The sequence below is a fragment of the Puma concolor genome, unplaced genomic scaffold (assembly GCF_028749965.1).
Source record: "Puma concolor isolate L17-30 unplaced genomic scaffold, mPumCon1.1.hap2 unalloc_scaffold_24, whole genome shotgun sequence".
Taxonomy (NCBI): Eukaryota; Metazoa; Chordata; class Mammalia; order Carnivora; family Felidae; genus Puma; species Puma concolor.
The window spans coordinates 105715-128908 of NW_028240230.1; the positions used below are offsets into that span (position 1 = coordinate 105715).

Sequence of the window (23194 nt, forward strand, 5' to 3'; positions counted from 1 at the left end):
ACACACACACACACACAGAGGAATATTATTCAGCCATAAAAAGAATTAGATCTTGCCATTTGCAAAAACATGGATGGAGCTAGGGAGTATAATGCTGAGTGAAATAAGCCAGTCAGAGAAACACAAATACCATATGATTTTACTCACATGTAGAATTTATGAAACAAAACAAATGAACAAAGTGGTGGGGGGCGGGGGTGGGGAACAGGACAAACCAACAAACATACTCTTAACTATAGAGAACAAACTGGGGGTTACCAGAGGGAAAGTGGATGAGGGGATGGATGAAATAGGTGAAGGGGATGAAAAGGATACTTATCTTGATGAGCACTGCGTAATATAGGGAATTGCTGAATCACTATATTGTACACCTGAAACTAATACAACACTGTATGCTAACTAACTAGAATTAAAATAAAATAAAAACAAATAAAATAAAATAAAATAGGTTGTATGGCTTTGGAGTAGACTTTTATCTTTCTGTCCCTCAGTTTCCCCAACTGTAAATCCAGGTAACTGGAAGAAACTACATCTGAAGTCTTGAAATCTAAAGTTCTAAAGATTTATAATAACAGTATTACTTAAAAGCCTTAAAATGTTCACATCCTTTGACCTAGCAATTTCAATTTTAGTGACCTATCTTTTGTCTGATGAGATAAAGAGAAAAAACCCTGCTTATAACAGCAAAAATATTAGAAATAACATATTTATTTAGATTATTTGTTATATAGCTTATTTTTCAAAACAATTTGTTTTTGTGCTTTGACCTGTTCCACAGAATAATTCACAGCTGCCAAAAGCCAAGCTCTCCAACCAGCCTGATGGCAGGGCCCGGGTGATGGATGGATCGGGACTGCATGGTGGCCCACCGACAGTGAAGCTTCTTGTACCCCTGCTTTTATGTAATTTGGCCTTAGCATTGGTCAGGGCAGCCCCCCTACCAATGAAAGTATACTGGGGATTTGTCGGTTGGGGAATTGCCCATGACAGGCCCCCTGGGAAAAGGACCACGGGGGAAAGAAAGAAGATTCCGCAGGGAAATTATGCGGGCCTACATCCAGCCCTTGCCACCCCCTGTAAAGACTCCTCTACCTAAAGGAAGGATAGCCCCATATATTTCCCAGCCAGGGAGGGGGACAAATGGATTTGAAATCCCCACCCTGGCAACAAAGGAATGTATCTATGGATACAAATTACTCCAACCCCTAGGCCCACTTGGCCCCCAGGAGGCATTCCAGATGATAACTGGACCTGGTGGGTTACGGTACAGAAGGGTTCATTAGTTCCTAGGTATACATTGTCTCCCTGGGAGCGCAGAAGGCGTGGGTTCCCAGGGCCCTCTTGGCTCCCTCCCGGCACCCCAGACCAAAGCGAATAACTTTTGTTCCTTATACGCAAATGGTTCAAAGAAACAATTAAGAAGTCATGTCCCTGTAAATGTTCCACTTGAGGTGTTGAGAGATAGATGACCTTTCATGAAAATAGCAAAGCAAACGCTTTATAGACTATAAATAAACGTAGATACATAATGAAAATAATATGAAGAAATTAATCAATTTCTTGTAACGTTACAAGAAAATAACCATGTTGTCCCTTAATGGGTGATTACACAAAGGAACATTTTTAGAAATAGGTAAAGCCAAGAAACATAGATGACGCACGCTACAAGGAAATTGCTAACAAATATAATGCCACGTTTGCCGCAATAAAGCGGCCAGTCTAACACACTGTTGTTGTCCGTGTCCATTTGTTATTTTCGCCGACGCCGTGCATCCTTCGGGAACCCCTGGACCTGCTGGGGCTGGACCCCGGCGCACAGCCATTTAAAAAGGCAGTGTTGGGGTGCCTGGGTGGCTCAGTCGGTTAAGCGTCCAACCTCGGCTCAGGTCATGATCTCCCGGTTTGTGAGTTCGAGCCCCACGCCGGGCTCTGTGCTGACAGCTCAGAGCCTGGAGCCTGCTTCTGCTTCTGTGTCTCCCACTCTCTCTGCCCCTCCCCCACTCATGCTCTGTCTCTCTCTCTCTCTCTCAAAAATGAATAAATGTTAAAAAAAAAAATTAAATATTTAAAAAGGCAGTGTGGATCTATATTTGTTTACATGGAAGGTTGCCTAACATATAAAGTTAATAGAAAAAGGTAACAAAATTGTATGCATGTGAGTCAACATATATATTTTCCAATTATGTGTTTATGCGTATGTATATACCACAGTTACACACACACACGCACACACATGCTTAGAAAAATCCTAGAAAAATATATGTAAAAATACCAAAGTTCAGCTCTGGGTAGTGGGATTACACATAAGTTTTATTTTCTCCTTTCTATTCTCCTATGCTTTCAGAGAATAAAGTTATTTCCACTTTGAATAATTATTTTAATAATAAATCCCCAAAAAATTATATGTCAAGAGAATTAACATATGGGTAAATAAACATGTCAGAAAAAATAGAGTTGCTTTTTAGTCTTTCTAAAAGTTAGATTTATATTTATTATTTTATTTTTATACCCTCTGAAAGTTGTGTACAGTAGGCACTCAAAAAATGTTGGGGTGACTCGGATAGATAGACGAATGACACCATTGCAACTTGTCAATTCCTGTTAGGTTGCTAAGTAACATTCTATTGGTGGTCCATTTGACTCCTAGTATTCTCCATCTACAAATTTTTTATAATAACCAATCCACATCTTTTATTTGAGTAGCTTGATGCTTTTAACCTCAGAGTATTACTGTGCCATTGTGTGTATTAAGTTTATTTTATTTCTGACCAATCCTTCAACTTACCTATACCATTTTTATTCTAAACTTATCTCTCCTCCTTAATAAGCTTGGAATGATCTGTAAATGTAATCAGTTCTCTATTATTTACCTCTTTGATTAAAGTATTGGACACTGACAACAAAAGAACAATTACTTTTCCAGATGTTTTAAAATAAAATTATTAGGATTTTGATTTGCATTTTTTTGACTACTGAGGATGGAAAATATTTTTATATGATTATTGGCTACATATATTTTCTTGTATGTGATATTCTTATCCGTGAGTCTTACTCACTTTTCCATTCCATTGTTTGTTACTAATTTCTATGAGTTCTTTACACATTCTGAAAACTAATCCTTTGTCACTTCTGTGAATTGCAAATATTTCCAAGTTCATAACTTGTCTTTTTACTTTAAAGTGTCTTTTGATAAATAAAAGTTCTTAATTTTAACATAGTTAAATATATTAATCTGGTCTTTTATACTCAAACACTTTGCCTTAAGAAATCTTCCCTATCGTATGCAAGTAGCAAAAATTAAAAGTCTAAAAATATCAGATGTTGATGAAAGTATGTCATAATCAAATCTGGTAATCAATCAATCCAATTATACTGGAGGCCCAATTTTTTAATATTATCGTAAAGGTGCAAAAAACGTTTTTAGGACATATTATAAAGCTTAGCTTTCCTATGATTTGTAATTAATCTGACCAACATATAACTTACATCCATGTTTGCAAACCTTAAACTAATAATGAAAACACAAAACTTACCATCAATAGCAACAGTCTTTAGTGCCTTTTGCATTTCCGAAGCACTTATAAAAATCTTCAAGGTGTGATGGATCGTTGGCAGATCATTCACATAAATTTTACCACTTTGAATTTTGCTAAAACTTTTACAGGCCTTCTGAAGTGCTAAATACACACGACAAAACGGTTAATTAATTCAAACGAATAATTATCGTCATCCCCGCTACACTCTCTCCCAATGAAAAAACAATGATCAGTAAAGGAAGAAAGAGGAGCAAGTCTTTGTGTTCTAATTCTTTGCTTTAAAATCAATCTCAAGGGGCGCCTGGGTGGCGCAGTCGGTTAAGCGTCCGACTTCAGCCAGGTCACGATCTCGCGGTCCGGGAGTTCGAGCCCCGCGTCAGGCTCTGGGCTGATGGCTCGGAGCCTGGAGCCTGTTTCCGATTCTGTGTCTCCCTCTCTCTCTGCCCCTCCCCCATTCATGCTCTGTCTCTCTCTGTCCCAAAAATAAATAAACGTTGAGAAAAAAAATTTTTTAAATCAATCTCATGATTTATTTAGGTATGTCTAGAGTAAATGACCTCCAAGTCTACAGGTTTCCTAAACAACTCTCAGAAACTGAGAAAAGTCATGCAAAGCTCACATAGCAAAGGCAGTCACAATTTTCCCTGGGAATGTTTAAATCCTTCTTCCATGCTCCCATTATCACTCGGTACATATCTCAGACAAAGCCATTGGTATTGTGATTGCTTGCATGTCAATATCCCTCACTCAACTATCAGGCTCTAGGGGGCAAGGTTTTTCATTCTTCAAGTGCCAGTGTCTACTTCAGAACAGATCCTCAAAAAATGTCTGTTGAATTAAACTGAATTTAGTTCAGTGGGTACTACCCTTAGTTTTCAGAAAAAGAGGTGCTAGATGACAGTGCTAAATACCAGAGAAAGACTAACATATTGGTAACAATGTTTTTGTTTTTGTTTTTAATGTTTATCTATTCTTGAGAGAGAGAGAAAAACAGAGTGCAAGCTGGGGAGGGGCAGAGAGAGAGCTGGAGACAGAGAATCTGAAGCAGGCTCCAGGCTCTGAGCTGTCAGTACAACCTATGTGAGGCTCGAACCCATGAACTGCAAAATCATGACCTGGGCCGAAGTTGGATGCTTAGCCGACTGAGCCACCCAGGCGCCCCACGATGGCTTTAATAACAGGAGTTTTAGTAGAGTATTAGGGGTGGAAACCAGGTTTCAGTGAAATGGGAAGTAAATAAATAATTAAGGAAACCAACTCTTTCAAGAAGCTTCTTTGGGGGCGCCTGGGTGGCGCAGTCGGTTAAGCGTCCGACTTCAGCCAGGTCACGATCTCGCGGTCCGTGAGTTTGAGCCCGGCGTCGGGCTCTGGGCTGATGGCTCAGAGCCTGGAGCCTGTTTCCGATTCTGTGTCTCCCTCTCTCTCTGCCCCTCCCCCGTTCATGCTCTGTCTCTCTCTGTCCCAAAAATAAATAAACGTTGAAAAAAAAAAAATTAAAAAAAAAAAAAAGAAGCTTCTTTGAAAAACATACAGTATAATACTGACACAGTCCCTGAGGAAGCAGAAGAAAATTCAATGGAAGAAAATTAAGAGTGAAGGGATTAGTGACATGAAAGGGAATCTTCTCCAATGAGAAAATAGGGAAGGCTATGGATGTTGTTTACAATCCTAACAGTTCTCCTCGTGAGGAAAACTTTTTTTCCTTTTTTTCTGTATCTATATGAGATGATGGATATTAATTAAACTTACTGTGGTAATCATCTGACAATATATGTAAGTCAAGTCATTATGCTATACACCTTAAACTTACACAGTGCTACATCTTAATTATATCCCAATAAAACTGGAGGATAAAAGATGTCTGGGGCACGTGGGTGAGTCAGTTGATTAAGCATCCGACTGCAGCTCAGGTGATAATCTCGTGGTTCGTGAGTTCAAGCCCCACATTGGGCTGTGTGCTGACAGCTCAGAGCCTGGGGCCTGCTTACGATTCTGTGTCTCCCTCACTCTCTGCCCCTCCCCTGCTCACGTTCTGTCTGTCTCTCTCTCTCTCTCTCAAACATAAATAAACATTAAAAATTTAAAGAAAAAGAAAAGATGCCTAACATAGGGGCACCTGGCTGGCTCAGTTAGTAGAACACGCAACTTCTGATCTCAGGGTTGTGAGTTTAAGGCCCACGTTGAGCACAGAGATTACTTATGAAAAAAAAAAATAAATAAAAAGATGCCTAATATGATGATCAGAAAGGAAAAATGTGCTAAATGACTCCATAAATATAAAGAAGAGGCCCAAGATACGGGAGAGTTCAGTGTCAAGAAGCGAAGGGGGAAAAAAAAGAAGCGAAGGGTACTATGTACCAAGAACTAAATCCTAGTAAAATCAGTGACTCTAGTGCTTACTAATATATTCGTTGGATGTAATAGTCAGACTTTTTTCCCGAAATATTTTAACTAAAATAAGCACATATGTTACATTTTGCCTATCAATATGACAGAAGATATTTCTAAAAAAAGATATTTATGAATACTTATTTTACCTAGTTTGCTCATGCTTACTCACAGACTACAGCATTTGTCACATCATGTAATATTAGTTGATACCATATGCCATTAGGAGTAAAGAAAGCGACACTAATCACGGAAACAATTTCTAAAATGTACACAATCAGGGAATTTATTCACGAAGTTCTAGAATCCATTATTACCGCTTAATTCTTGTGAGTGTCAGTGTCCTTGAGGTACTTCATTACATGATGTCTTGCAGAGGCTAGAAAGCATTTCCCTTTCCCTGTCAAAGAAACAGCCACATTAGAAAGCAGCACAAAAACGAAACAAAACAAAACACCACACACACAAAGTATTTATGCCATTTTTCCATTAAAATACTAGCAAGCCTATCAACAGTTTGAGATTCTCCAGTCTCTTACTCCATAAAAACCTTTATTGAAAGACCATCCAAGTGACAGTGAATTATATACTCTTCATCCCAGAATTCCCACCTTGCTTCTTTTAGACATCTCTCTATGGAGCAGAATTTACCCTGGTCAGTAAGTAGTGCCCATGATTCACTATCCTTTGGCTGTCGTCCAATTTTTGCTACTCTTAATTCAAGTCACAGCAAATTTTATAGAAAGTTATTATAGTAAGGAAAAACAAGAGTATCTTTAAATAGCAAAGAATCCCAGATGCCACAACCTGTCAGTAAAAATTTTTTGAAAAGATGACTTATCTAATCCCCTAACACGTAAATAACTCAAATCATAGAATGTTAGTGTTAGAAGGAATCTCAAGGGTCCGTCTAGTACAAGATTCTTGTACAGATGTGGAGACTGAGGCCCAGAGATAGAAAGTGAATTGTACAAGAGCCTAAGCTAGCAAGGGAGGTCGATAAGGACTCAACGTTAAGTTTGTGAATTCCACATACAGTGATCTTAGTTAGCTCTACGCCACCCTCCCTAGAGCATAGTCTTAGTTTGCACAAACTATTTTGCATACTTTATGTGGAAATGATAGATGATTCTGGAAAGAAAAACCCAAATCTTAATGCAACATTTAAGGGAAAAAAACAATGATTTAAATACCGAATAACTGAGGAAGATGTACAAAGGGGTGATAAAGCCTTGTGAACACTGTACTGATTCGGAAACTTGAGTGAAGACCTTTCTTTCTTAGTCATCTTCTCCTTCAACAGCTTCACTGAGGAAGAGGCAATCTAGAGCCAAATGCAGGAATGTGGGTGCCTGAGATCACACTGGTAAGCCAGCATTACTGGAAAATAAACCTCTTAAAAAGACAGCTAATCATATCTGGGTTCCTCACTGATGTAAAATTGCTTTTTGTAATGGAATTAGAGTTTACATACACTAAAATTTTAAATAAACTATGGAATTTTTTTTGCAGAGTCATGTCTTTCTAAGTATGCAACTAAATCATCTAATTAATGTCGTGTCAATTTAAAATAGTGGATTTCACAAAGCAGGACAAATCTATGGTATAGTGAAGAGAAGACCACCAGATTCTAGGCTACATATATGGGCTTTGACTATATGAGCAAAATAATGTGGAGAATCAACACAGTTCTTCAAATAACACAGGTACTCATGCTTTAAATCATCCTCATGATTGAGAAAATTATCCACTTAACATGTATGCATAAGCATGATTCAAAAGTGGCAAGTAGCTGGGTAGACAGAAAAGCATCACTTTAGAAAACGAGGACTGTAATAATAGGTGTCTTCAATTTTACGTGGAGTCTAGAACCTTGTTTACATGGAGTCTAGGCCCCTTTTGAAGCACAGAAGTATGCAGAGTAAAATCTGTCTTTGTCTCAGCTCCAGGCTGGAAAAAAAGAGAGAGAGAGAGAGAGAGAGAGAAGAAAGTGTACTCCTCTGGATTAGTTATGGTGATAGATCTACCCACACATGAGTACAGAACTCAAATCTACACTAAATATGTGGGGTAGGAGCACAGAAACCAAAAAAGTCATTTAAAGTTGTCCCATGTTCATCACATCTCTGAAGTGCAGTGCAGAAGAGAATTCAAATTCTCTTGGAGGAGAATACTCTAGATCCAGACTCACGTGAGATTCCCACAGATTTAGATCAACAATATATGAGAAAATAAACAAAAAGTACAAAGTACCCAAGGACATAAGTTAATGAGTAAGAAGCAGACAAAGCAATAAACAGAAGACTTAGATCCCCCAGGGACTTTATATTATCTTTATCAGGTATCAGTCTTGAAACAACTAAAGAACATGACCAAAAAACATGACATAAGGCAGATTATAAGAAGAACCAAATGGGGGTGCCAGGGTGGCTCAGTCGGTTGAGCGTCTGACTTCGGCTCGGGTCATGATCTGGCGGTTTGTGAGTTCAAGCCCCGCGTCAGGCTCTGTGCTCAAAGCTCAGAGCCTGGAGCCTGCTTCAGATTCTGTGTCTCCCTCTCTCTCTGCCTCTCCCCTGCTCATGCTCTGTCTCTCTCTGTCTCTCAAAAATAAATAAATGTTAAAAAAAATTCTTTTTAGAAAGAAGAACCAGGGGCGCCTGGGTGGCTCGGTCGGCTGAGCGTCCGACTTCGGCTCAGGTCATGATCTCGCGGTCCGTGAGTTCCAGCCCCGCATCGGGCCCTGTGCTGACAACTCAGAGCCTGGATCCTGTTTCAGATTCTGTGCCTCCCTCTCTCTCTGACCCTCCCCCGTTCGTGCTCTGTCTTGCTCTGTCTCAAAAATAAATAAACGTTAAAAAAATTTTTTTTAATTGAAAAAAAAGAAGAACCAAATAAAGTTTCTAGAGGTAAAAAATATAGGCACTGAAATTAAATTCTCAATAGACAGTTTAAACTAGAGATTAGATTCAGCTGGAGAAAGATAAACTAGAAAGCAGATGGGAGAAATTACCCAGATGAGATAGACAGTATATCTAAGTACATCATATAGTGAATGAGGCAGGCTGAATGGTGGCCCCAAAAAGATATGTCCATATCCTACTCCTTGGAACCTGTATATGTGACTTTATTTGGATAAAAGGTCTGTGGAGAGGGAACAAAGTTAAGGATCTCAAGATGAGATATACAATGAAGTGTTTATAAAAATGGAAGGAGACTTGAGATATAAACACAGGGGAGAAGACCATATACAGAGCAAGATGGGGGCCAAGATTAAAGTTATGCTGCCACAGCCAAGGAATGCTCAGGGTCACTGTTACAACAGCAGAAGTGTTAACAGAGAGCAAAGTAATAAAAATAAAGATCTAATGGAGAAGGAAGGGGAAAATGTCATATTCTTCTGAATGGGTTCCTTGTTACATTTTTTGTAAAAAAAAAAAAAAAAAAAAAGGAGGAGGAGGAGGAGGAGGAAGAAGAAAAAGAAGAAAAAGAGGAGGAACAGGGGAAGGAAGAGAAAGAAGAAATATTTAAGATTGTGACATTTCAGGGGTACCTAGGTGGCTCAGTAGGTTAAGTGTCTGCACGAATTTCAGTTAAGGTCATGATCTCATGGTCATGAGATCAAGTCCATGTCAGGCTCTATGCTGGGTGTGGAGCCTGCTTAGGATTCTCTCTCTCCCTTTTCCTCTGCCCCTCTGCCCCTTTCCCCTGCTCGCACTCTCTCTCTTCTCTCAAAAAAAAAAAAAAAATGATTTTGATTGATGTGACATTTCAATACTTGGACTAAAATGTGATGGAATGTTTGAAAGCTAAAAACAACGCTCAAAAGTAAAATATTTTCAGATCATAAGTACCTCAGTTCTTTCAGTATGCAACTGTACTTGTAAACTTTTCTTTCTTCTGAACTTTTTCTCTCCTGAAAAATCGGAGGATTTCTCTTCTCCACAGAGGAATATTGATGTTTCATACCTAAATTGCACAGAAAATTGGAATAATTCCTGAGTTGCTTTTTTTCTTACTTTTTCTTTTTTTCATCTTTTATCTATAGAAAATCTCAAGCATATACAAAAGTAGACAGACTAATGCGATGATTGGGGCGACTGGGTGGCTCAGTCGGTTAAGTGTCTGACTTTGGTTCAGATCATGATCTCATGGTTCATGGGCTGGAGCCCCGCATTGGACTCTGTGCTGACAGCTCAGGGTCTGGAGCCTGCTTCAGATTCTGTGTCTCCCTCTCTCTCTGTCCCTCCCCCACTCATGCTCTGTCTCTGGCTCTCAAAAATAAATAGACGTTAAAAAGAATAATGTGACAAGCTTCCCATGTACCCATCACCCAGCTTCAATAATAGCCAATCCTATTTCAGCTATATCCCTACTCCCGTTTCTTATTATTTTGAAGCAAATTCCAACATCATATTATTTCATGAGTGAAAATTTTAATATTAATTTCTACAAGGTGTTTTTTCTTTTATTTTTGAAAAAAAATTTTTAATGTTTATTTTTGAGAGAGGCAGAGCACAAGCAGAGGAGGGGCAGAGAGAGAGAGAGAGAGAGAGAGAAAGAGAGACAGAATCCGAAGCAGGCCCCAGGCTCCCAACGCAGGGCTCGAACTCACAAACTGCGAGATCATGACCTGAGCAGAAGTCAGACGCTTAACTGACTAAGCCACCCAGGTGCCCCAAGGTGTTTTTTCTTTTAAAAAAAAACACACTTAAAACACAATTATGACACCCTAAAAGTTAACAATAATTTCTTAGTATCATCAAACATGATCAGTGTTCAAATTTCCAATTGTTTCGTAAATGTCAAAATTTATTAACACGCTGCATCAGGATTCAGGAAGGTCACCATTACAGTTTGTTGATTGATGTGTCTTATTTAGATCTCTTTTTTACCTATAGGCTCTTTTTCCATGTCTTTTATCATCCTCATTATCACTATTGCCAGGCAATTTGTCCTATAGATTTTCCACAGTCTGGATTTTGCTAATTATATCACCATGGTTGTAGAATTTTAAAGACTTGATCAGATTAACTTCAACAGATTAAGGGTTGAACCACTAAATTGTACACCTAAAACCAATATTATACTATATGTTAACTGGAATTCAAATTAAAACTTAAAAAAGATAGCCAGGTGATTTTAACGTGTAGATAAATTTGATAGTCGCTATGCAAACAACCACAGGCTTGTTCCTATTCAGAGCTCCCATCAATTGGTCTATAACTCAGTATTTTATAAGAAATACCTTATTCTTCCTTATAAAGGAACTAAAAGCAAAACTAAAAGCTCTTTAGCAGAAGTGGCTCCTTTTTAGAGTAACCTGCTATACAAGGGCTACTTAAGTAATACAAAGGACAATGAATGGATTGAATCTATAACATCTTCAGATGAATTTGGCCCCAAGCAAAATTGTGATATAGAGGTAATTTTTATCATGCACCTACCTCACTGCCCTTCCTTAGCAGGTGCCTTGCCCTTTTGACTCTCTATCCCTTTAAGTCCAATCCCATGAATTCCTGCCCTCGGAGCGCCATTACCTTGCTCTTAGCCCCCCTGAATCTGCCCTATTATTAGTCTCCTCTGCAGTCCTCCACTCACACAGGGAATGACTTTAACTCTTTTGATTATGACCCAGAGTATAAAATACATTTCTATTGAGATGTAGTACACGTATACAAAGAGAGAGAACTGAAGTAAGTTCGCAAAGTAATACTTATTATGTGAAAAACACTCTAGTGTCTTCAATACTATTCGAATTTCTTTTTAAACAAAATACCAGTTAGTGACCTCCTAAGTTGATTTTATAACACACAAGTGAGTCATAATCTAGAATCTACTGCTACTTTATATCACCCATCCTCTACCCATATATCTCCATTGAGATCTTCATATTTCTGGAACAATTATGATTTCCACATTACTACATGATTTTTCAAATCCTTTATTATTTTTCTAAAGTATAAGTGTGTTTATGTTATGAGCTGCCTCAAACATTTTACAGAATTGGGATGACTTACTATAAATAATGAATAAGTGAAAACATTTGTTCTGTACCCTATTCTTCTAGGGCATTGTGTCTCCCAGGTAACCTAGTTTATACAGTGCTAATGAAAGAATGTAAAGGAACACTTCCACCATCTCCCATTCCTTCCTAGGTGACAAGTTTTATTGCGATGTTCTAGAAATAATTATTTTGCCTTTTGTCACTGAACATAAAGGAATAGTGGGATTCTCCATGAGATTATCACCAGATTTGTCAGCAGCAACCTTGCAGGCCAGAAGGCAGTGGTATGGTATATTTAAAATCCTGGGGGCAAAAAATACCAAAAACAAAAACCTGCCAACCAAGAGTACTCTACCCCCCAAAGCTGTCCTACAGAACTGAAAGACAGATAGTTTCCCAGACAAAAAAAAAAAAAAAAAAAGGCTAAAGGAGTTCATCACACTAGATAGACTGACCTTATAAGAAATGTTAAAGTGGGGGTGCCGGGATGGCTCAGTCGGTTGAACGTCCACCTTCAGCTCAGGTCACGATCGCATAGCTCGTGAATTCGAGCCCCACGTCAGGTTCTGTGCTCAAAGCTCAGAGCCTGGAGCCTGTTTTAGATTCTGTGTCTCCCTCTCTCTCTGCCCTTCCCTTGCTCACACTGTCTGTCTCTCTCTCTCTCTCTCTCTCTCTCTCTCAAAAATAATAAATAAACATTAAAAAAGAAAAAAGAAATGTTAAAGGGAGTTCTTCAAGCTAAAATGAAAGGATGCTAATTAGTAACATGAAAACAAATGAAAGTGTAAATCTCACTGGTAGAGGTAAACATATAGTTAAATTCGGAATACTGACATCTTGTAATGGTGGAAGGTAAATCACATATAACTCACATATAGGTTAAAAGATAAATGTATTAAAACAACTATAACAACAATAATCTGTTAATGGATACACAAATATAAAAAGACGTAAGTGGTGACATCAAAAACAAAATGAGAGTGAGGTGTAAAAATGCTGAACTTTTGTATACATTTGAAGTTAAGTTGTTACCAGTTTAAAATAGGCTTATAAGATGTTTTATATAAGCCTTATGGTAACCACAAAGCAAAAACCTACAGTAAATATACAAAAGATAAAAAGAAAGGAATCAAAGTATATCACTAGAAGGGCACCTGGCTGGCTCAGTCAGTGGAACATGTGACTCTTGATCTCGAGGTTGTAAGTTTGAGCCCCACATTGGTTGTAAAGATTACTTAAAAGTTAAAAAATATAATTTTAAGTATATCACTAGGGAAAATCATCAAATCACAAAGGGAGAGAGTAAGAGGAAGAAAGGAACAAAGAAAACAAGCAACCAAGCCAGAAAACAAGCAACAAAATGGCAATAGTAAATCCATACCTATCAATAATCACCTTCAATGTAAATGGACTAAATTCTCCAATCAAAAGACAGAGTGGCTGAATAGATTAAAAGAAAAAAAAAAAAAAAAAAGACCCAAATATCTGCTGCCTCCTAGAGACTCCCTGCAGCTTTAAGGACACTTATAGACTGAAAGTGAAGGGATGGAAAAAGATATTCCATGAAAATGGAAACCAAAAGAGGGCAAATCTAGCTATATTCATATTAGACAAAATAAATTTCAATAAATATTTTTTGTTTTTTTAATTTTTTTAATGTTTGCTTATTTTTGAGAGAGAGAGACACAGAGAGTGAGCGGGGGAGGGGCAGAGACAGAGGGAGACACTGAATCCAAAGCAGGCTCCAGGCTCTGAGCTGTCAGCACAGAGAGCAACACGGGGCTCAAACCCATGAACCATGGGATCACGGCCTGAGCGAACGTCAGTCACTTAACCAACTGAGCCACCCAGGCACCCCTCAATACGTGTTTTTTTTTTAATGTTTATTTTTGAGAGAGAGAGAGAGAGCATGATTGAGGGAGGGGCAGAGAGAGAGAGGGAGACACAGAATCTGAATCTGAGCTGTCAGCACAGAACCCCATGAGGAGCTCCAATTCACGAACCGTGAGATAATGACCTGAGCTGTAGTCGGACGCTCAACCGACTGAGCCACTCATGTGCCCCTCAATGTATGTTCTTAAGCCAAAAATTATAACAAGAGACAAACAAGAATCATTACATAATGATAAAGGGGTGAATTAATCAAGAGGATATAGCAACTGCAGTGTTTATGTATCCAATATTAGAGCATCTAAACATATAAAACAAATACTAACAGATCTGACGGGAGAAATAGACAGCAATGCAGCAATAGTAAGGGACACTTAAATACCCCACTTTCAACAGTAGATAGACTAACTAGAGAAAAATGAAGGAGAACACTGAACTTCAACTATACTGGAAACCAAATGGACCTAACAGACATATAGAGAGCATTCTATCCAACAGCAGCAGCATATACATTCTCTCAAGCACACAGGCAACATTCTCCAGGATAGATAATTTGTTAGGCCACAAAACACGTCTTTAAAATCTTAAGAAGACTGAAATCATATCAAACATCTTCTGTGACCACAAAGGTATAAAACAAGAAATCAATTACAAGAAAAAAACCTGAAAAAAATCACATATGTAGCGATTAAACACTATGTTCCTGAACAACCAATTGGTCAAAGAGAAAATCAAAAGGGAAATAAAAAATACCTGGAGACAAAGTAAATGAAAACACAATATACCAAAACTGACTGGATGCAGCAAAAGCTGTTCTAAGAAAAATGTTTATAGAGATAAACACCTACATCAAGAAAAAAGAGGGGCACCTGGGTGGCTCAGTTGGTTGAGAGTCCGATCGGCTCAGGTCATGATCTCACATGACAGCTGATAGCACAGAGCCTGGAGCCTGCTTTGGATTCTGTGTCACCCTCTCTCTCTGCCCCTCCCCCACTCACACTCTGTCTCTGTGTCTCAAAAATGAATAAACGTTAAAAAATAAAACTTAAAAAAAAGAAAAAAGAAAGATCTCGAATAAACAACTTAATTTTATACCTCAAGGAACTGGAAGGAAAAAAGGAACTAAGCCCAAAGTTAATAGAAGGAAATAACCAAGCTCAGAAACATAAACTAAAAAGACAATAGAAAAGATAAAAGAAGCTAAGAGTTTGTCTTTTGAAAAAATAACCAAAACTGACAAATCTTACTAGACTAAGAAAAAAAGAAAAGTCTCAAAATCAGAAATAAAGAGGAGACATTCAACTGATAACAGAAATACTAAAGCTCATAAGAAATTACTATGAACAATTATATGCCAACAAATTAGATAACCTAAAAGAAATTTATAAATTTCTAGAAACATACAAGCCTGAATCATGAAGACATAGAAAATGGGAACAGACCAATTATTAGTAAGGAGATTGAATCAGTAATCAAAGACCTCCCCACAAAGTCCAAGATGGCTTCACTGGTGATTTCTACTAAACATTTAAGAATTAACACCAATCCTTCTCAAACTCTTCCCAAAAACTGAACAGGAGGGAACACTTCCAAACTTGTTTTATGAGGCCAACATTACAGGTAACAAAACCAGACAAGGACACTACAAGAAAGAAATCTGCCGTCCAATATCCCTGATAAACATAGATGCAAAAATTCTCAACACAATATTTCAATAGTACATTATATTAGTACAATATTAGTACAATACAATACTAATACTAATTAGTACAATACTAATATTGTACAGTATTAGTACAATATACTAATATTTCAATTGTACATTAAGAGGATCATAGACCATGATCTAGTGGGATTTATTTCTGGAATTCAAGGATGGTTCAACATAGGCAAAACAGTAAATGTGACACCCCACATGTGATACCCCAAATGTGATAGGGAAAAACCCATTCTTCTTCTGTGTTTCTCCTTTACTCCTCCACGACTACCACACTCACAACACTTCTGACACCAGATGTGTGAGGTATTCTTCCCCACCACCAAGCAATTCTCTGCCACACCAACTGGGTGTGGCACCAACTGGGTCCTACAATTTACCTCAATTCTAACACTATCTACTTGGATATACTGTCAGATTCCACAGGTTAAGGGATCTGTCCCACAAGGCTGCTCCCACCCCACTTATGCCAATCACAACTCCAGATTGTGACCTGTGCTTCGGACTCATCGCCTATAAATGAGAGGCTCCCAAAAGACTCTCCTTGGATTTGATTAATTTGCTACAAGAGCTCACAGAACTTAGAAAAATAGTTACATATGTTTACCAGTTTACTTTTTTAAATATGATAAAAGATACAGGTGAATAGCCAGATGAAGGGATACATAGGGCAATGTCTGGCAGGATCTTAGCACAGGAGCTTCTGTCCCCAAGGATTTGGGAGGACATCAGCCTCCTGGTATGTGGAGGTGTTTACCAACCTGGAAGGTCTCTGAACAGGCCTATATTATTGAGATTTTTATGGAGGCTTATTCATGTAGGTAGGATCAATTATTAATTCCATTTCCAGTCCCCTTCCCCTCTCTGGAGAACTTCTAGGTTGGTGAACACATCCACAGACTAGGAGGGTGACACACCCCAACCCCATGGGGACAGAAGCTCCTGTGCTTGGGACCCTCCCAAACCTCACCCAATGAATATCTTCATGGGACTATTCTTCTGTATACTCAGTCATGTCCTTTAATAAACTGCTGAACATAAATGTTTCCCTGAGTTCTGTGAGATGCTCTAGCAATTAATTAAACCTGAGTAGGGATCATGGGAACCTCTGATCTGTACCCAAGTCAAACAGATTACAAAATCAATAGACAAAAATCAGTTGTATTTCTATACACTAACAAGAAACTATCAGAAAGATAAATTAAGAAAACAATCCCACTTACAATAGCATCAAAAAACAAAATACTTAGAAACAGATTTAACCAAGGAGGTGAAAGATGAGTACACCGAAAACCATAAAACATTAATGAAAAACACTGAAGAAGACACAAATAAATGGCAGGATGTTTTGTGTTTGTGGACTGGAAGAATTAATATTTTTTAAATGTCTTATACTACCCAAAGTGATTTATATATTAAATGCAATTCCTGTCCAAATTCCACTGGCATTTTTTGCACAGAAGTAGAATAAATAATCCTAAAATTTGTATAGAATCACAAGAGACCTCAAAGAGCTAAAGCAATTTTGAAAAGGAAATAGTAACACTTGTAGAACATAGTAAGCTCTTCGACACTGGACAATAATGTTTTGGATTTGACACAAAAAGCAAAGGCAACAAAAGCAAAATTAACAAGCGGGACTACATCAAACTAAAAAGTTTCTGGACAGCAAAGGAAACCATCAGCAAAATGAAAAGGGAATCTATACAATGGGAGAAAATATTTGCAAACCATATATCTGATGAGTTAATATTCAAATATACAAGGAATTCATACAACTCAATAACATAAATAATCCAATTTTAAAAGGACTTGAATAGACATTTTTCCAAAAAAAGACATACAAATGGCCGACAGGTACATGAAATGGCTCACAATCGCTCATCATCAGGGAAATGCAAATCAAAACCATAATGACGTATCATCTCACACCTGTTAGAATAGCTGTTTTCAAGGAGACAAGAAACAAGTATTGGCAAGAATGTGGAGGAAAGGAAACACTTGTGCACTGCTGGTGGGCATGTAAATTGGTGCAGCCGCTATGGAAAATAATGTGGAGCTTCCTCAAAAAATTAAAAATATAACTACAATATGATACTGCAATTCCATTTCTGGCTATATATCTGAAGGCAATGAAAACACTCTCAAAGAGATATCTGCACTCCTAGATTCATCACAGCATTATTCACAACAGCCAAGGTATGGAAACAATATAAATGTCAATCAACAGATAAATGGCTAAAGATGTGTCATCACACACACACACACACACACACACACACACACACACACACACAGGAATGCTACCCAGCCATGCAACATGGATGGACCTTGAGGGCATCATGTGAAGTAAAAATAGGTCAGACATAGAAAGGCAAATACTGGATGATCTTATATATATGTGGACTCTAAAAAAGCCAAATTCATAGAAACAGAGAGTAGAAGGGTGGTTTCCGGGGATGGAGGTGGGGGAAATAAGAAAAGGGAGAGGCTGGTAAAGGGTAGAAACTTTCAGTTAAAAGATAAATAAGGTCTGTAGGCCTAGTGTATAACATTATGGCTATAGTTGATAACACTACATTGCACAATGGAAATTTGCTAAGAGAGTAGAACCTAAGTGTTCTCACCAACATAGTTAAGTAAATAAGGTAAATATGTGAAATGAGTAAAAGGTGGTAATCATTTCACAATGTAAACATATATCAAATCTTCACATTATAGACTTAAATACATTATTTTGTCAAAAAAGACATTGGGGCGCCTGGGTGGCGCAGTCGGTTAAGCGTCCGACTTCAGCCAGGTCACGATCTCGCGGTCCGTGAGTTCAAGCCCCGCGTCGGGCTCTGGGCTGATGGCTCAGAGCCTGGAGCCTGTTTCCGATTCTGTGTCTCCCTCTCTCTCTCTGCCCCTCCCCCGTTCATGCTCTGTTTCTCTCTGTCCCAAAAATAAATAAACGTTGAAAAAAAAAATTAAAAAAATATATATATATGTACAAAGAACACTTAACAATAAGAAAAAGCACAACCCAACTTAAAAGTGGGCAAAAGATCTTAACAGACATCTTACCAAAGAAGACGTGCAGATGGCAAACAAGCAAAGGAAAAGATCATTTGCTCAACATCATGTCAATAGGAAAGTGCAAATTAAAACATCAAGATACCACTACACATCTGTTCAAGTGGCCAAATCCAAACTACTGACAAAACCAAATGCTGGCAAGGATGTGGAGCAAGAGGAACTCTTATTCATTGCTGGTGGGAATGCAAAATGGTACAACCACTTTGAAAGACAGTACTAAACATACTTATACCATATTTGGCAGCAATTACACCTTATTGGTATTTACCAAAGGAGTAGAAAACATATATCCACACAAAAACCTGCACACAGATGCTTAAAACAGCTTTCTTCTGAATTGCCAAAACTTGGGGAAAAAACAGTGCCCTTCAGCAGATGAATGGCAGTAGATTCAGTACAGGAACTGTGGTACGTCTAGAAAATGGAATACTATCTGGCACTAAAAAGAAAGGAACTATCAAGCCATGAAAAGACACGGAGGAAACTTAAATACGTATCGCTAAGTAAAATAAGCCCATCTGCAAAGGCTACATACTATATGATTCCAACTATACGACATTCTGAATAGGTTAACCTATGAAGACTACAGAGACCAGCGGTAGTCAGTGGTGGAGGGGAAAAACGAATAAGCAGAGCACAGAAGATATGTAGGGCAGTGAAACTATTCTATATACTATAATAATGGCTACATGTCACTATACGTTTGTCCAAACTCACAGAATGCACAATACTGAATCAACCCCAATGTAAAGTATGGACTTTGGGTGATAAAGATATGTCCGTGTAGGTTTATTGATTGTAACAAATGTACCACGGTGGTGTAGGATGTTGATAGTGGAGGAGGCTGCACATGTATAGAGGCAGGGAGTATATGGGAACTCCCCACTCAACTTTGCTGTGAATCTAAAACTGCTCTAAAAAATAAAAGTCTATCGAGAAAAAAAATAAAGCAGCTATATTGCTTCTAAACAGACACCTCCCCCTCCAAAAAAGGAACTAGAGCCTAGGAGCAACGAACATGTTTAGAAAAAGAGGAACGAAGTGAGAAATATACTCTTTTGAAATGTGGCTGTTTGCAGGTCATCTGGGTAGCTCAGTGGGTTAAGCATCCAGCTCTTGGTTTCAGCTTAGGACATGATCTCACAGTTCACGAATTCGAGCCCTGCATCGGGCTCCTTGCTGACAGCGCAGAGCCTGCTTGGGATTCTCTCTCTCTTTCTCTCTCTCTGCCCCTCCACTGTTCATCCTCACTTTCTCTCTCTCTCTCTCAAAAATAAATAAACTTAAAAAAAAAAAAAACACATGGCTGCTTGCTTAAAACAACTGGACTGCATCTAGCTGATCAAAGGTACATTAGTTTTTAACCCCTGAACAAATTACAAAAGGCAATGTATAAAGCAGATCACTAAGGGGGTTTAGAGAATCTCTATTTCTACACAAAATGTAAATTAAGGGAACTATTTCAGTGACTTTTAGGGTCTGCATACATTCATCTTACAACAGAGGCACACCTTTAACAACCTGCTTCAAAAAGGCAATCTGATTTGCTGCCCTAATATTTATTAGGGATGATGAAAAGTTTCCTAGAGATGTTGAGAAAAATGACTCAAAACAGAAACCAGGAAAATAAAAGGAGGAAGATCTAAACAGACAGAGAGGCACAAAAACCTGTTATCAAAGACCAGATGAACAGAAGCAGTCAAAGAGTGAACAGAAACTTTGATGATACAGAAAAGGAAGAAAATAATCTCTGAAATTCTGTGGTTAAAGGTGAACCGTCTGTGAAGTATAAACTACACAGCCTAAGACAAACTGGTATGATATATTAATACTGTTAATTCTTTTAACTTTTAAGAATCAGCTCTTCCAAATCAGCTCATGAGGATACAATCAACTAAGTATTAGGTATAAAAAAGTGGAACAGGTTAGTAGACATATCACACATCTTGGTACTTAGCAAGAAGCCTTGAAATTGTTTTTTTTGTTTTGTTTTGTTTTGTTTTTTTTTTGCGGGGGTGGGGGGGCGCCTGAGTGGCTCAGTTGGTTAAACATCTGACTTTTGTTTTTAATTTTTTTAATGTTTATTTATTTTTGAGAGAAAATGAGACACAGATGAGTGGGAGAATGGCAGAGAGAGAGGAAGACACAGAATCCAAAGCAGGCTCCAGACTCTGAGCTGTCAGCACATAGCCCGTTGTGGGGCTTGAACCCAAGAACCATGAGATCATGATCTGAACCAAAGATGGATGCTTAACCGACTGAGCTGCCCAGGTGCCCCTAACTTTTGATTTCAGCTCAGGTCATGATCTCACAGTTTGTGAGATCCAGCCTCACACCACACTGTCTGCTGACAGCACAGAGCCTGCTTGGGATCCTCTCTCTACTTTTCTCTGCCCCTCTCCCACTCATATTCTCTCTAGCGCACATGTGCTCTCTCTCAAAATAAATAAATAAACGTTAAAAAAATTTTTTTTAATTTCTTTCGGATTACAGTGTAGGTACATGTCATATGGTAGCACCAGATCCATTGAAAGCATAAATTTAAAAGGTTAAGACTCTGAGTTGACAATGTTGAATTTTTCCTGAGCCTTGTGCTCCTGGAAAACAGTGAAGATTAAAGGAATCCCTTTACCCCTTTGTGTTCTGGAAAATGGCTTGCTGCAAGGAATCACCCTTCCCCCCCCCCCCATAAGCTTTAGATAAAACTCACAGATGCCCCCCTTGTTTACCTATGACGAGGCCAAATACCTTCAAAATTCCTTTTCTTTGTTCTACGAATGATTAGCTAAACTGTTTTAACCCCACTGATTAATTAGAACAGAAGGATTATTAGCCAAACTGTGGTTAAGCTTTCCTCCTTCCTCCAGGCCCCTACAATATTCTCTGATCTGTTTATCTCATCATGCCACTCTTTCATCCCACTTCCCCAAATCCAGTTCCTAGCCTTGTTGACTCCTCTCCATGAAAGAAAAGCCATTTTTGCCTGGCCCTTGAGCTCCTTGAGGATCTTATGGTCACAGCCTTCCCTCTCCTATTTCAATAAATAGTCCCTTTCCTCCCTTGGAATAATCCTTTCAAATAAAGTCTCTCCTTACTAAGTCCGGGTTTGTTTTTTGTTTGACACAATACCGGCCAATGGATAAGAACATCCCCTGAATCACAGGGAAGAAGGCTAGAGACACTTGGTATCTTTTCGATTACCTTCTGGTTAGACTCCCACATCATTAATTATGTTACCTACAACCGTTTATGTAGGTTTAAATCCTTTATTCTCCCAAAAAATTATCCCAGTCCCCTACCCCACAAAATACTCTCAACATACACCACAGACCTCTTGATATTGCTGGGATGAAAGTTCATTATATGCCCACTAAAAGAACTCAAAACTCACCTTAGGTATTAAAAGATCCTATAACTATATTGCTCTATGAATCTGCTTACTGATTATGGGTGTGAGATAAACATAAACTAATTTTTTAATGTAAACTATTTTTAAAGAAGAAGAAGAAGAAGAAGAAGAAGAAGAAGAAGAAGAAGAAGCAGCCGCCGCCTTTAGAAACTGTTTTAGAAAAAAATACCTGGCAGAATAAAGGTACTTTACTTTCCATTTTTCAGTTTAGAGGTAAGTGCGGCCCTTGAGGACTCAAAGGTCTTGATGAACAAGTATGAATGAGCACAAAAGGATTTCCTGCCAAAAAAAAAAAAAAAAGATAAGAAAAAAATCATATGTCTGCTTAAGAGACTTAATTACACTTACCTACCTGGTTATCCCTGTAATGTAACACAGTATGATACCAAATAGATATTCCGCAAGCCATATATGTGTACAAAAACTAGAAAAAGCAGTTAGCAGATTCTAATTCACAGATCACACCGTCCCTTAATTTTACCTTTTGTGGTATAAGAAGTAGAGAAATCCAAAACAAATGACATAAAAGGCAGAGAAATCCAGTTATATTTATTTATTCAAATAAACCCAGAGAAACAGAACTACTAACATAGCAGCAATTCCCAATGTTATTAAATGCTTACTATATACTAGACATTACGATGAACACTTTAACATTATTTCATTTATTCCTTACAGATATTTTTTAAGGAATTATCATTATCTTTATTTTACAGATGAGGAAAATAAAGACTCAGATCAAGTTGTCCAAGATTAAACCACCAACAAATAGCAGAGTCAGAATCTGAAGTCAGACAGCCTAACTCAAGAGCCGTGGTCTTCAGCACCCTATAGCATCGCCTCTCAAAAAAATACTATTGTAAACAAAAGATGCCTCAGCCTGTTTTAAATCAAAGACTTCCACATCACATACCAACCAATTTTCAAAATTCCTCGCATTTTCACAGGTTTTTTTTACTTCTATCTGAGTTACAGTGGATGTGCTATTTATTACATTGCTAGTTATATTACATTGTTACAATGATCAGGGTCATTTTCATACCATGAAGTTTAACTGCAAGTATTAATATTCTTAACAGAGATAGTACTTTAAAATCACTTACTTCTGAAATGTTATACTAATTACTGCTGAATGTGGTATGTCCAACATTCCTGGAATTCAAACCATGTTA

At 38.1% G+C, this 23194-nt stretch overlaps 1 protein-coding gene across 1 annotated transcript in view; it reads right to left on the reverse strand.

Annotated features, from left to right (window-relative positions):
* Positions 1-23194, reverse strand: part of LOC147571489 (EF-hand calcium-binding domain-containing protein 13-like) — a gene marked incomplete at its 3' end in the record, with an annotated part of 132540 nt that overhangs the window by 103346 nt on the left and 6000 nt on the right. The window contains 4 exon segments of the mRNA XM_086696303.1: positions 3534-3677; positions 6242-6324; positions 7118-7248; positions 9776-9890. Of these exon segments, the coding sequence (XP_086552429.1) occupies positions 3534-3677; positions 6242-6324; positions 7118-7248; positions 9776-9890 (473 nt within the window).